Consider the following 14,623-nt stretch of genomic DNA (forward strand, 5'->3'; position numbering starts at 1 on the left):
TTTTGTTAACCTGGGAGTCACCAGGTCTGGCTTCCTCAAGACAGCTGCTAATCAGGATGGCCAATTGATCAAAGAACTCCTTGAACAGGTGGGGCTCTCATTGACCCCCACCCCAAGAACTGTATTCAAATGTGATCCTACAGTATAAAGGTGACTGATATATGACTTGTGAAAGTAGTACGACCACGCCGTTAGGCTGTGTGACACAGGGGCTCTGCCCCTGGGTCTCCCTGGTTCTCATGCTATGCTGTTTGCTGTTTGCTGATGAATAAACCGAATCATGATAGAACCTGGGAACCTGATGTCTCTTCTCCTCTACTTTATAACAACTACCAGCCTACTAACCGCAGCTTTATGCCTCATTTGACACGACAAAATCATAATGACAGAATAATTATGACAATCCGATTGTCATAATTATTCTGTCATTGTACTTAACTGTGCGGTTGACAGAAGGCATATCTCAGTATACTGGTCAATCTTCGTTCCTGTACTCTCACCATGGCCATGAAGCGTGGGTCATGACCGAAAGAATAAGATCCCGGATACAAGTGGCCGTAATGAGTCTTCACAGACTGGTCCTTAGGGATAGAGTGAGAAGTCACCCGGGAGAGACTGGGAGTAGAGCCACTGTTCCTTCACGTGGAAAGGACTCAGTTAAGGTGGTATGGTACGGATGCTTCCTGAGCGTCTCCCGAAGGAGGGCCTGTGGCTCAACAGGCCTTGGATTTGGCTTTGGGATTCCCCAGTTACAAGTAGCTAACGCGGCGCAGAAAGGGAAGTCTGGGATTCTCTGTTGGAACTGTTAACCTGGCTCCAGATAAGCAGATGGATGGATGTGTTGATGGATAGGTGTGTGTGTGTGTGTGTGTGTGTGTGTGTGTGTGTGTGTGTGTGTGTGTGTGTGTGTGTGTGTGTGTGTGTGTGTGTGTGTGTGTGTGTGTGTGGTGGATTGGATGGATGATTAAACTTCTCATTGTCTCATGAGACTCAATCAGCTGGTGCCAGCCGACCTGCAAGAGGCTGATCCTTCTCTGTGTGTTCTGAAACACTTTCGCCTCGTTGCAAATCTTTGATCTGAATTGGGCTTTAGGCTTCCTGCTGGAAAGCACATGGTGGGAATGAATGAACGAAGTCACAGTTTTAGAAGAATTGGTGATATATTTCTGATATCAAAAAGGAGTTTACAAACTTACAATTCAGGAGGACAAGAATGTATGGAACTACCAGCAGTCTGAACTCAAAGGACACACTGACTGACTCAGGGTTAAATACCCCACTCATCAAAGGAACCCCTTCTGTTTACACTTCATACCTAGCCAACACCCTTTCTCCTGCCACCCAACATAGTAACAAAAGGAAATATTCAGGAGCCAAGGAGTCTACAACAGATATAGCAAATGCCATTGAAAGAGAGGAGCACTCAGACATAGTTACATTAACCCATAATTCTTTTCAAATGTTTACTTAATTTCCAAATTACTTTGACAGCACGCACGCACGCACACACACACACACACACACACAAAACACGCCATTGGGGACGTGGAGTCAAAGAGTCAACTAACAGGAAGCATTAAAAACATCAGTACTTACTATACTTTCCTTAACCTATTTTGGGCGGGAACCCATATTTGTAACTAAACCTTTCAGGACGGGAATCCCTTTTGGGGTTCTTGTTACTATGTACAGTATATAGCAACATACATTTGTTTGAATAGATATTTGAAGTTTTTCAGAATACTTAGGTCAGGATTTAGAAGCCGTTTTAAGAATCGGCCTCAGGTCTAAATGGGTTAAAGAATATATTGCCACTGTCCAGTGGAAACCTTGTATGTCCAAAACTGTTACTCTGCAGCAAATGGAAAAGAGAACCTGTGTTCCAATGTACGTATTATTTAGTCACAAGCTCCTCTTAATACTATTCACTTGTTCAATATGTATAAAAACCCACACACTTAGCACTTTTAACCTGGGGTCACTATTTTGGGCATAACATTATACTGTAGCTCAAACATTTTAAGGTTTTTCTCGAAGATTGACAAAAATGCTATTTTTTTTTACTCATGCTTTGTATGTTTTCTGTCTCAACCACCCAACAACCATATTAGAATCTAATACTGTATGTATAGTTTTAGGCCAAAAACACTTAAGCCCTGTATAATTCAGCAGATGATGAATGGGGAAATTAGCCCTTCATTTGTTGTTGCTATTGTGTGTTAGGGTTTACAGGTGTGTATTATGTTGTGCGTTTGTTGTTCACAGGTGTTGATCATGCTGTGTTGTGGTGTTTTCCAGGTGTAAGCTGGGTTTCTTCAACCTGGACGCCCTGAACCCTCAGGGGTGTACTCCATGTTTCTGTTTCCAACACTCGTCAGTGTGTGACAGCGCAGAGGGCTACAGCATGCACACCGTCTCCTCACACTTTAATGCGGGTAACGGCGGTGGTGTAAAGTAACTAAGTACATTTACTTGAGTACTGTACTTCAAGTAAAACATTTTAAGTACTTTTACTTTTCTGGCGTATTTCCAAATAATATCAATACTTTTACTTCTACTCCACTACATCTCAGAGGCAAATGTTGTACTTTTACTCCACTACAATTATTTGTAAACTTTAGTTACTAGTTACAGTACTTTGTAGATTTTGATTATTATTACAAAACATACATTAACCACTTCAGCCCTATTTAAACTTTGATTATTTTAAAATAGCTGATCTACAAACTCACAACGTTTTGAGCTTGTAATCTTCTATTTTCAAAAAATGTGTATCTTTTGTATCTACGTACATTTATAATTCCAGACTTTTACTTGTAACAGAGTCAATTCAGGGTCATTTATATACACCCCTAGTAAATGTACTCTCTAGTGTCCATGGAAAGCACAACCCACTGTGCTGTTCTGCCAGTAAACTCACAGCTTCACACACCTTCACCTTTATGCAGGGTGTAAAGGTGTGTGGGAACACTACTTAAGCACTGAACACACCAAAAAAGCGTCCACACACGCGTTTTTTTGTGCGCGACTGTCATCGTGCACGGTCTAGAAGAATTTGTGCGCTTTGTTTCCCCACCCAGAGCAGAACACTAATCTTAATGTGTGCCAGTGAGAACGGCTGCATTCATTAACATGGAGCAGAAAAAAGCAGTGTCTGCATGTACGCTTAATGCTGGCCTGTGGGTTTTATTATAAACAACCTGTGTGGGGATATAAATTAACCCGTAATTGACCAATTTCATCCAGTGGTACACCCTTTAAACTATCTGTCTGTCTGAATTCTAAAGTATATTAACACTAACTATAACTGTGTGTGTGTGTGTGTGTGTGTGTGTGTGTGTGTGTGCGCGCGCGCGCAGATGATGAGCAGTGGAGTGGTCAGCAGCGGGATGGTTCCAGTGTTCCGGTCCAGTATTCTCGCAGTGGTCAGGAGATCTCCCTCATCTCTGACGACGACTTACTTATGTACTTCATAGCTCCAGGTACACACACACACACACACACACACACACACACACACACACACACACTCTCTCTCTCACACAGAGCAACACACACAAACCATGTCAGTTATGTTTACTAGACCATACCCGGTCGGCGCAGCGCATCCGTAGGGGGATATGCGCACATGATCTGGCAACCCGGGAGGCAGTTCGTCCCATAGCTGGGCAGCCCCGTAACCATGGCGACAGTGTTTGACACAAAAACGCTAATAAGAAGCTGAGATTTGATGAAATTGAAAAACGGGCTTCACAGTTAAGTTCAGATGGTAATGGCCAATTACCTGTGTGCAAAATCAGAGCAATTGGTCCAGCCAGTGAGGAGAACCGGGTATCTTCACTCACGTACTCACCACCACTACAGAGGTTACTAGAATTATAGTAGGATTATAGTAGGATTATAGTAGGATATTGGTCAGGTCAGCGGTTCTGGCCGATCGGTTCAACTCAATGGTTCAACCGACTTCATACCGGGCACCGCACACCCTCGGGTCCTGTGTGACATGCACGTCCTTTTTCAATAGATCAGTGCGGTGGTTCTGGAGATGCGTGTAGGGTTGGGATCTGGAACCAGATCCAACATTGAGGAACCAGAATCGAATCCATCACATTAGTAACCGTTTCCGGAGCCGGTTTATCACACTGTCAGAGCTGGTATGTGGACTTCACGTCTGCTATGCAATTACAATGCGGTTGTAATTTCAAGGACCAGCGTAACTCTCACAGTTACAGACCTGTAAGGGCCCATTGAGAATCACTACAATAATATCTATGCAATACTGTATGTATGATTGCATTTGTGTTCATCATTAAAACAAAAGGTTTTGTGTTAAAATGTTAAAGTTTTATATTGTGATAGTAGTCATTGCTATAGAGGGTTTGTTCAGTAACAGGTGTCTCTATGTCTCTCCAGCTCTTTAATAAACAGAAAAACAAATTCAGGTAGGTGACAAAACGTCAGCCAATCAGGAGAGAGTACCAATTTATCAGCTTCATTTTTATAGTGTTCCAGTTCCAATTTTGTCTGCTTATTTCTCTGAGTCATCACTTCCAATTTAACTTGTTTAATCTGTATAGAGGATATGCGTGTGACATCATCATCAAACCCGGAAGTTATGCAGGAATGCCTACTGAGTGTCAAAAGAATACTTTCTGGCCTTGACAGCCCATGCATCCAAACAGAAAAGTCATATCTGATTGCATTAAACAACATTAAACAATGCTAAACTCATTTTGCATGTTTCTTTGCCACTCGATTTGCCACTCGATGTGCCATTCACTTTAAGCATGCGCATATCCTCTATCCTGACTTTCCTGAGTTTTCTATCCTGATTGTATTAAATTGGTACCTGACCTGAAAATACATGTTCTGTTTAATAAAGAGCTGGAGAGATATGTAGACTCCTGTTACTGAACAAACAGTCTATGAATGAATGAATGAATGAATGGTTTTTATTTCAGTATCAAGTGTTACAAAATTTAACACACAACAATTTAAAATAAAAAATTAAACAGTACTTGTACAGAAAAGGTGTAGGCTGAAGCCGTAGCTTATAATGCCTACCCTTTTTATCTTATCAACTTAAATAAAAAAGAATAATATCTATACAAAAGACTTAATTGTACAAAAAGACAACAACAAGGACAAACATACTCGTCTCAAAAGTTTGTTTCTTATACTTAAGGTATCTACACTATGTGTCTATATATATATATATATATACATATATATATATATATATATATATATATATATATATATATATATATATATATATATATATATATATATATATATATATATATATATATACACACATATATACACACATATATACACACACACACACACACACACACATGTACACATATACAACACATGTATATTTTAATGTTTTATAATGAGGCTTACTTTGTATGGTTTATAATTTATAATAGCGCTGTATACTTATTTATTACATTTTCTTTAGAAATGTCCTAAAACTTATAAATTAAACTGCACATTTTAGGTTGTTTTCACAGCTATTCCATAATTCTCTTGCCATGACAGATGCACATCTTTTTTTACGGGGCCAGAGCTCAGCTCTGGACCTGTTTTGTTATTGGCAGTATTCTGTCACTTCTTCTTCTGCCACTTTTCGCAGTTCTGGCTGAACCGTGTAGTCGCTTTTTACGAAACTCGGCCATATGGTAGATGGTCATGAAAAACAATCAAGAAATAATTCTCACAATCTTTCGTCCAAAGGTGGCGCTATAGCACTCAATTGAAAATGCCAACTTTGAACAGGTAAAACTCATGCCCTGTTTGACCTACAGCCATGAAACTTGGATACACATATGCGTCTCCTCATGCTGAACAACTTTCACCCTCTGACTTTTGACCTCTGACCTTTAGATCTCCCACCATTTTGAATTATATGAAAAACAGTCATTGGCTCCTAACTTCTGCATTTTTTCACTTATGGAGAATCCGTTGGAAATTTTTGTAGGCAGAGGTCCAAAGTTTAAGTGTTAAACGTTTCGTGCAGATTGCTCAAAAATCCCAGGAGGAGATAGATTTTAACTATTACAGTTTTATGAAAATTATTCATCTGTGCCTAAAACATACATGCAGACTCACATTTCTTTGAAACTTTGCAGAAATGTACAGGGTCATTCCAAATATCACTGAAACCAATCTTACTCCAATTGGCCAAAAGGGGGCACTATAGCAATTTTTTGAAAAGGCAGACTTTAAACAGGCATAAGTCATGCCTCGTTTACCGAAAGTCGTGAAACTTGCTTACACATGTGCCTTGACTCATGAGGAACACACGTATCGATTTGACCATTAAGCTCCGCCCTTAGATTTTCCGCAATTTTGAGCAGTTTGAAAAATACTTGTTTTTGCCAGTTCTGGCTTAACCGTGCATACGCTTTTTACGAAACTCGGCCATATGGTAGATGCTCATGACAAACTACCAAGAAATAATTCTCACACTCATTCGTCAAAGGGTGGCGCTATAGCACTCAATTGAAAGTGCCAACTTTGAACAGGTACAACTCATGCCCTGTTTGACCTACAACCATGAAACTTCGATACACACATGCGTCTCTTCATGCCCGACAACTTTCGTGGTCTGACTTTTGACCTCTGACCTTTAGATCGCCCACCATTTTGAATTATATGAAAAACAGCCATTGTTCATAACTTCTGCATTTTTTCACTTATGGAAAATCCGCCGCTTTTGTTTTGTCGGCAAAGGTCCTAAGTTCATGTGTAAAATGTTTTGTGCAGATTACTCAAAAATTCCAGGAGGAAATAGATTTTAACTATTGCAGTTTTATGAAAATTATTCATCTGCCCCTAACACATACATGCAAGACTCACATTTCTTTGAAACGTTGCAGTAATGTAGAGAGTCATTCCAAATATCACTGAAACCAATCTCACTCCAATTGGCCAAAGGGGGGCGCTATAGCAATTTTTTGAAAATGCAAACTTTAAACAGGCAAAAGTCATGCCTCGTTTGGCCGAAAGTCGTGAAACTTGCTTACACTTGTGCCTTGACACATCTATTGCTTTGACCAGTAAGCTTCGCCCTTAGATTGTCCGCAATTTTGAGCAGTTTGAAAAACACTTAAACCCAGGATTTTTCAGCTATTTGCGTGAAACTGTATCATCTGTGTGATCTCCTTTTTCACAGTTACTTGTCTGTTGGGCCAATGGCGTCTCCCTTAAATGAATGCCTTAAAATCTCAAGGTCGCCAGTTCAAGCCTCACTTGATGCAGACTCAATTTAAGTTGAATTGCAAACAACATGACTGTATCAATGAATACATGTGCAAATGGTAAAGATAACCTGAAATGCTTATTTGAGAGTATGTTTTTTCAACGTATGACACACTTCATTCTGAAAATAGCTGATCTACAATCTCACAACTTTTCATGGTTTGTGAGCTTGTAGATTGGCTACTTTCACTAGTTTTGGTTCTGAGGAGATGTACAATTTATTCATTGGTAAATGGTTTGTGAACGAGTGATCTTAGTGTTAGTGAAACAGGGGCTTGGTTCATGAAAGAAGGCAAGAGTTTATGATCTTCAACAGACAATATCAGCCTGGACAAAGCTATAGCACTATAGGTAGTGTTGCAGCCTATTAGTCTGAAGGTTGAGAGTTCGAATCCTGTTAATGGCAATAGGTTGAGATGTCCAATCAAACCATTATGTTTCCATCTCTCTCTCTCATCAATCTATTGTTTCCATGTCACTCTCTCTCTCTCTTCAATCTATTCCGTTTCCATGTCTCTCTCTCTCTCTATTCACTGGCCCCGTATTATCGCTGCTTGCAGCTATATTTATATATTTGTTCTTGCTGTCATTATTTCAAATACAAGTCCACCCCTCAGCTCATAGCGGATTTCTTTTATCTGGAAGAATCTCTGAATGCTGCTTGGAAGCGATTTCTGTTGTGCTTTGAAGGCTAACAAAACTGTTTTCAGAGCTACAATATCCTGGAATTTATATAGTATTATATTTAATAAAGATTTTATTTGTTGGTTCACGGTATTCAGATCTATTCATTATTCTTTTATATTATATCTATAGCAATGAGTACTATCAGAAAATATAGCTATTTAACACTTATTTTAACCAAAGAAAATCACTTACCCTACCTTTAAATAGATTTTTAAATATATTATAAATATAGCAATTGTTAAAGGGAACCGTTAAGGAATCGGACCGTTAAGAGGGAATCGTTAAGGAACTGGAATTGTTCAAATCCTAAAGGATCCCAACCCTAGATGCAATACCTTGCTTGCTCTGACAACATGCGTATAACCTGTCTCATCTGTTGTCATGACAACCTATAAACCGTATCTTCTGTTGTGCTGGATACAGAGAAGTTTCTGGGCAACCAGTTGCTAAGCTACGGTCAGAACCTGACACTGAGTTTCCGTGTGGACCGACGAGACCCTCGTCTGTCAGCTGAGGACCTGATCCTGGAGGGAGCCAATCACAGAGTGGCTGTCCCTCTCATCGCACACGGCAACGCCTACCCCAGCGAGAACATGCAGACATACGTCTTCAGGTGTGTTTGGTTTCATTTGGGTGTCTGTTCTTTCGTGATTTTTTTGTGTGATGGGTTAAACAATTGTTGTGGTGTTAACCCCAGCATCCTGGAGGGGGAATGTTAAGGATAGAGGGCTTAAGTGGTTAACAGTTTATTGTCTGGTGTGTTGAGTTGCTTTTTGTTGTAGAGTGTGTGTGTGTGTGTGTGTGTGTGTGTGTGTGTGTGTGTGTGTGTGTGCGTGTGCGTGTGCGTGTGCGTGTGCGTGTGCGTGTGTGTGTGTGTGGGGGGTGGCAGTGGCTCAGGGGTAGAGTGGCGGAAAACCGCAGGGTTCGCAGTTCAATCCCGGGCTGGGGCGCTCCCCTAGAGTTAGTGTCGAAGTGTCCTTGAGCAAGACGCTGAACCCCTAATTGCTCCCGATGAGCAGGTTGGTGCCTTGCATGGTTTCCTCCGCCATCGGTGTATGAATGTGTGTGAGAATGGGTTAATGGCACAATCAATGTAAAGCGCTTCGGATAGAAGCGCTATATAAATGCACCATTTACCATTTAACAGTTGCCGTGGTGTGTGTGTGCGCCCCCTGTAGGCTTGGCGACAGTACTGACTACCCCTGGAGACCAACCATCAGTCACTCTGACTTCCAGAAGCTGCTCCACAACCTGACCTCCATCAAGATCAGAGGAACTTACAGCGAGAAAAGTAAAGTATCCCCTCACATAATACCAACGATGATTATATTAAGTAGAAGATCACAGACCTCTGTCAAGGTGTCCGGTTGTCTATAAAGTGTTGTGGTGTTTCTTTGGCCAACAGAACTTAATGAAATCATGCCCAGTTAGGGGTTTTGTCCACATAAAGTGTCTTTTGGAGCTGCCAGTGTCTGTCTGCCATGCATGTGTATGGTAAAGACGTGGCTGGAGTGCTCCTCTTCCAAGCGCCAACTATCACATTTCAGCGCTCTCTGAGTCCATAGTTTTCTTTTTGTGGCGGAGCGTCCTGAGCAAGTCGGAGTGCTGCTCATCAATGTCATGTTTGATCCTCCTGGCTGTGTCTGACAACCCACTAATTTACCACCTGACTTTGGATCATTACCACAACCATGAGAAGGCTGTGTTTATCGTTATTTAAGCCAAGTTATTTGTTCTAATAACAAAGATGACACACTGTTTGAGAGCATTCCAAGTGGTTAAAGGAGACATCCGCTCATTTTAAGTGTTATGTTTGATGTGCGTCAAATCACTTACCGACGTAGAAATGAAAATCGCGTGACTCCACAAATCTCCCTATCGACCCCCACCGTTGCCATGATAGTAGGATGCTGGATAGCCCAAATTCGCCTATTTTAACAAATGCAAAGTCTGTTTTTTTGCTTCTAGTACTCATTGTTGAGTCCCATGATAATGTAACAGGCGCTAAAACTCCGAGAAGCTAACGGCTAATAACAGAACGAGCTAATGCTGGTTGCCTGTTTCTCTCCCGACCTGGCAACCTGGGGCTGCCATGCAGAGAGATAAGCAGCCCCTCGCCAAAATAGGCGAATTTGGGCTATCCAGCATCCTACTATCATGGCAACGGTGGGGGTCTATAGGGGGATTTGTGGAGTCACGCGATTTTCATTTCTACGTCGGTAAGTGATTTGACGCACATCAAACATAACACTTAAAATGACCGGATGTCTCCTTTAACAGTGATTTGGGGGGTTGTAGAAACAAAAATGGAATCTCTCATCCTGTCATCCAGGTGCCGGTTACCTGGACGACGTCACCCTGATCTCTGCGCGCCGGGGCCAGGGCGGGACCCCCGCCCGCTGGGTGGAGCAATGTGCCTGTCCCGAGGGATACGTGGGACAGCACTGTGAGCAATGCAAACTGGGATATCGGCGAGCCACGCCCGCGCTGGGACCCTTCAGCTCCTGTGAGCCATGCAACTGCAACGGACACAGCGACACATGTGACCCCAACTCTGGTACGTAGTCAACCCACCATTTTCCGAAAATTAGACGATTAAACTTAGACGATCTGAGCACAGACGCTGATTGGCTCTTCTACTTTTTGGTTTCTGCAAAACACCCACCCAGCCCTTGGTGCCAGACCATTCTGCAGAAGACACACGATAATGTGAATTTACGCAACCGGGATGGTTTACCAGGGTAGTATATTGATTAAAAACAAAAAATAAATTATAGCAACTGCAAATAAAAAGTGTACGCAATAAAGAGGCATATGGATATTGCAGATTGTTTATCAAATGCCATTTTCTCTATATTTATTTTCTCTATATTTGATTATCAAATAATGCACTTTTGTCAGATATAAACATTATTGCTCACTTTGGGCTATCTATATATTGATATACAAAAGTATTCATAGATTTGTAATTGTCTTGAAGGTTGGAGTTCTGGTAGTGTGTTCTGTCAGAGCCTGCCCTCTGGTGGCAGGGCGTTGATTCAGAGGTTTTCTGACCGACTGCTTTTGTGTTTGTTAATCTGTATGTTCGCTATACCGTTCCTTATTCAGATGAGATGGGACATAATGGGAGAGGAAGGGTGTCCAGCTGCCATAGGCCACATACAAGCAGTTTAAACACCTGAAGCCAAACATAGTCAGAGACGATAAAACATTGTGAAAATCACAGATCATCAGTTTTCTCTATTTTTAGTACAGTGACCTATATATGTTCAGCCTGATCTCACACAATTTACTATACATTACACGGATGTCATTCCGTGCATAGACACCTAGAAAACCAGAAAACCCGTGCATATGAGCCATGAATCCCACGGTGGGCGTAATCGAGTTGCAACCCGGAAGCAGAGCCGTCCCCACAACATGATTTACGATTCTGTGCCTATTGGTATATAACTCAAACGGCGCTGAGTAGGCTCAAGCAAACGTCGCAACTTTCAGGATGGCAACTCGTTTTCTTTAGCTCACTATGTCGTCCCTCACGTGGGATGCGAGGCGGCTATGCACGGATTTTAGGGTTTTCAAGGTGTTGTCGAGTTGATATGTCACTGTATACTTAGTGTAGTACAGTACCCATTATAATAGTACTTGGAGTTCAGTCAATGACGTCATATTGATATTATTGATAATTATCATATTATTATCTCAGATCTCCATATATGGGCACAAAAGGAACACCGACAGGCAGGCAGACAGACAGACGAACAAACAGACATAGATATAGAGATGTGTGGTATTTCTGGACAACCCTGATGCCACGACTGAATTCCCACTCGACAAAACTATTCGGTTCCTTTGTGATACACACGCCAAGTTTGAAGACAAGAAACATATATTGGGACAGCCATAGACAGATTCAGTGCATTTATAGATGGATAACACATTCCAAAAACTTCTCCGTAGAGAGAGAAAAACTGTGGTCACAAGTGGCCTTGCAGTGGTCTTATTAATTGTACTGTGTTTTATGTGTAAAGGGGCATGTCAGTGTAAGCACCACACCACTGGGCTTAGCTGTGAGAGGTGTAAGTATGGTTACTATGGCGACGCCACCCAGGGGACAGCCAATGACTGCAAGCCGTGTCCCTGCCCCGCCGGAGCTACGTGTGCCGCTGTCCCCAAGACCAGAGAGGTGGTGTATACTAACTGTCCTGCTGGAACTACAGGTATACACACACACACACACACACACACACTAGTCCTGTATTTTGTTTTTGACAGGAATGTCTTGCATGTTGGACTTTACTTTGCAAGTGCTTTCCTTTGTAAATAATTGTAGTGTTTTACTTTTTACTAACCCGTTAAAACCGGTAAAGTGTCTGTGTCATTTTAGATTTTAGCCATATTTTATATTTTGGCTATTCAAAAATAGCAGATATACAAGTTCATAGTGCGTCACTTTGTGCCATGCTATTAGCTTGTAGATCTGCTATTTTTTTTAAATCGTGAAAAGTCTTTGAATATACAGTATAGTATCTAAGGCAAACATTTTAACTAAAATCTTTGCTTCTTGGATTCCCTGGAAACAACATATTTTGAGATGGGAGTGCCCGCGGCCAAATACGCATAATTTTGGGGGTCCTTGACATGAAAAGGTTTTGAGCACCACTGATATAGCAACATAGGTTTTTCAGAAAACTGTTGGGATTTAGAAGACATTTTAGAAACTGCATGCATTTTGGCATCGAAGCTGTTACCTTGGTGCGACTAACAAGTGGCACATTCAGCAAGCCAGAGAACGCTATAAACATGCATCATCCACTGGGTCATACCCTGCCAGAAGACATGGACAGAGAATTGGAAGCACTGAGATGGCTGAACCAGGCCCATCTGGTCAATCTCCCCGATTCACACGTTCATGTACGATGCCGTTCAACAAGAACCTGTGTTTCTCCTGTCAAGAAGACAATGATGAAAAGTTGTTAAAACTCAGAATGCACACAGAATGCTGGAGAAATTCTCAAATCAGCTGTTGAAAACTCCCAAAATTCATTCAAAACTAGACTGAACACATGTAGCTCACCAACAGATGCCCATGCAGTAGATTTTAGGTATCACAAATCTTGTTGGACAAAACATGTATTCCATGTTGAGTGATATGAAGATGGCTCAAAGAGTTCATCAAGAGTCAATCCCCTACAAAATAGATGATTGAGCTGATCAATGTTGTTGACGTGCAGGCTAAAAACAAAGCCTACCTCTCAATGGATGACATTGAAACCACATACAAGAGTATGATTGGGGCAGATGGCATGGCAAACCATTTCCCGGCAGGCCAGCATTCACCAGACAGTGGCTGAAGGACAAGATCTGTACCGAACTACCCAGTGTGAAATCTGTCCTGCAGAAAAACAGAAGAAAGTCAGCAGTCTTGTACTCTCCCGATGCATGCAACGCAGATATGGTACATTCTGCTATTAAAGGTGATGACAATGATATGGATGACATGAAGACCATCTTTAAAGCAGCACAGATAATACGGAAGAAAATTGCTGATTTCAAGAAGGAAAAAATGAAAATGTAATCCCAGTTTCTAGCAACATTGATGACGTTCCCACCATGATCCACTGGCTCATAGTTGGTCCTGTGGATGAGCTGGAAACTGAAAGTAGGACCAATGACGTTGACAGAATAGCACTCACAGTGAGGGTCTATTAAACGTTATGGTTTAAAGTCCAATAGACAGGTGAAGTAAGTCCATAAGAGATTCAGCAACCTTTAGCCATCAATGTGAAAAAGAAACCCCTCAAGTCCTGGGGCTGGCTCTGACTGTGCATCATTACACACGCAACAATGGCTATACATAGATGTTTGTGCAGATCAGTGGAGCTACCCAGTACGGAGCTATGTCAGTGTACTGCTGACTGCCAAAACGATGAATACTGTCAAGATACATTGGCTAGTGACAGCAATGATGATAGTGAGGATGATGTACAGACTGGTCTACAGTTTATGTTTGAGTAAATAAATGACACAATCTTGTGTCAATGAGATAAATCTGTCTCTGTCTCTTCATATATTAGTGTAGATCGTTACGTAAATATGTGCAATTGATCAGCTGTACTGATTTCGAATTAGAAACCTACATTTTAATTAGCACCATTGGATTTCCTGAACGATTGTTAACTACTTGACTTCAGATCCTTTGTAATCTAGAAGTCAAAATAGTGGAAAAAGGAATATTAAATTGTTTTTATTTCCCAAAAAATCGAGGATTATGACCCAAATCTGTGCCATTGATAATTTGTAATTAGCACCTGACAGGCGAGAGTTTCCCCGGTAGGACGTAGCGCGTGGAAGGAACACGTTATTCCAACCAGTTTCTTTCCCCTCCATCAGACACCCCGGCTGACCAGGGGGAGGCAGTATAGAGAACAGGATTACTGCATGTTTTTTGTGAGGGTACCTACCCTTAGGCCTAGGGGACACGGGGAGAACATGCAAACTCCACACAAAAAGAACTCCACACAAAAAGGCCCTTTCGCCAAACCCACCTGGTATGGGCACTGATGATGCGGAGGAGAGAACACGCCCACAGCGTCCCCGGCGGGAATCGAACCGAAGACCTTCTGGTTGTGAGGCGACAGCGCTACCGACTGCACCACCATGC

The 14,623-nt window shown here is 41.7% G+C and overlaps 1 protein-coding gene across 1 annotated transcript in view; it reads left to right on the top strand.

The window, feature by feature from the left end:
- LOC311044832 (laminin subunit gamma-1-like) overlaps window positions 1-14,041 on the top strand; it is a gene marked incomplete at both ends in the record, with an annotated part of 16,556 nt that extends 2,515 nt beyond the window's left edge. The window contains 7 exons of the mRNA XM_084056648.1: window positions 2,299-2,435; window positions 3,360-3,482; window positions 8,383-8,572; window positions 9,138-9,250; window positions 10,292-10,516; window positions 11,991-12,179; window positions 14,037-14,041. Of these exons, the coding sequence (XP_083912774.1) occupies window positions 2,299-2,435; window positions 3,360-3,482; window positions 8,383-8,572; window positions 9,138-9,250; window positions 10,292-10,516; window positions 11,991-12,179; window positions 14,037-14,041 (982 nt within the window). The remainder of the gene's footprint in view (window positions 1-2,298; window positions 2,436-3,359; window positions 3,483-8,382; window positions 8,573-9,137; window positions 9,251-10,291; window positions 10,517-11,990; window positions 12,180-14,036) is intronic.
- Between the last annotated feature and the right edge of the window lie 582 nt (window positions 14,042-14,623).

Source organism: Gymnoscopelus microlampas (genome assembly GCF_963454915.1).
Source record: "Gymnoscopelus microlampas genome assembly, chromosome: 5".
NCBI lineage: Eukaryota > Metazoa > Chordata > Actinopteri > Myctophiformes > Myctophidae > Gymnoscopelus > Gymnoscopelus microlampas.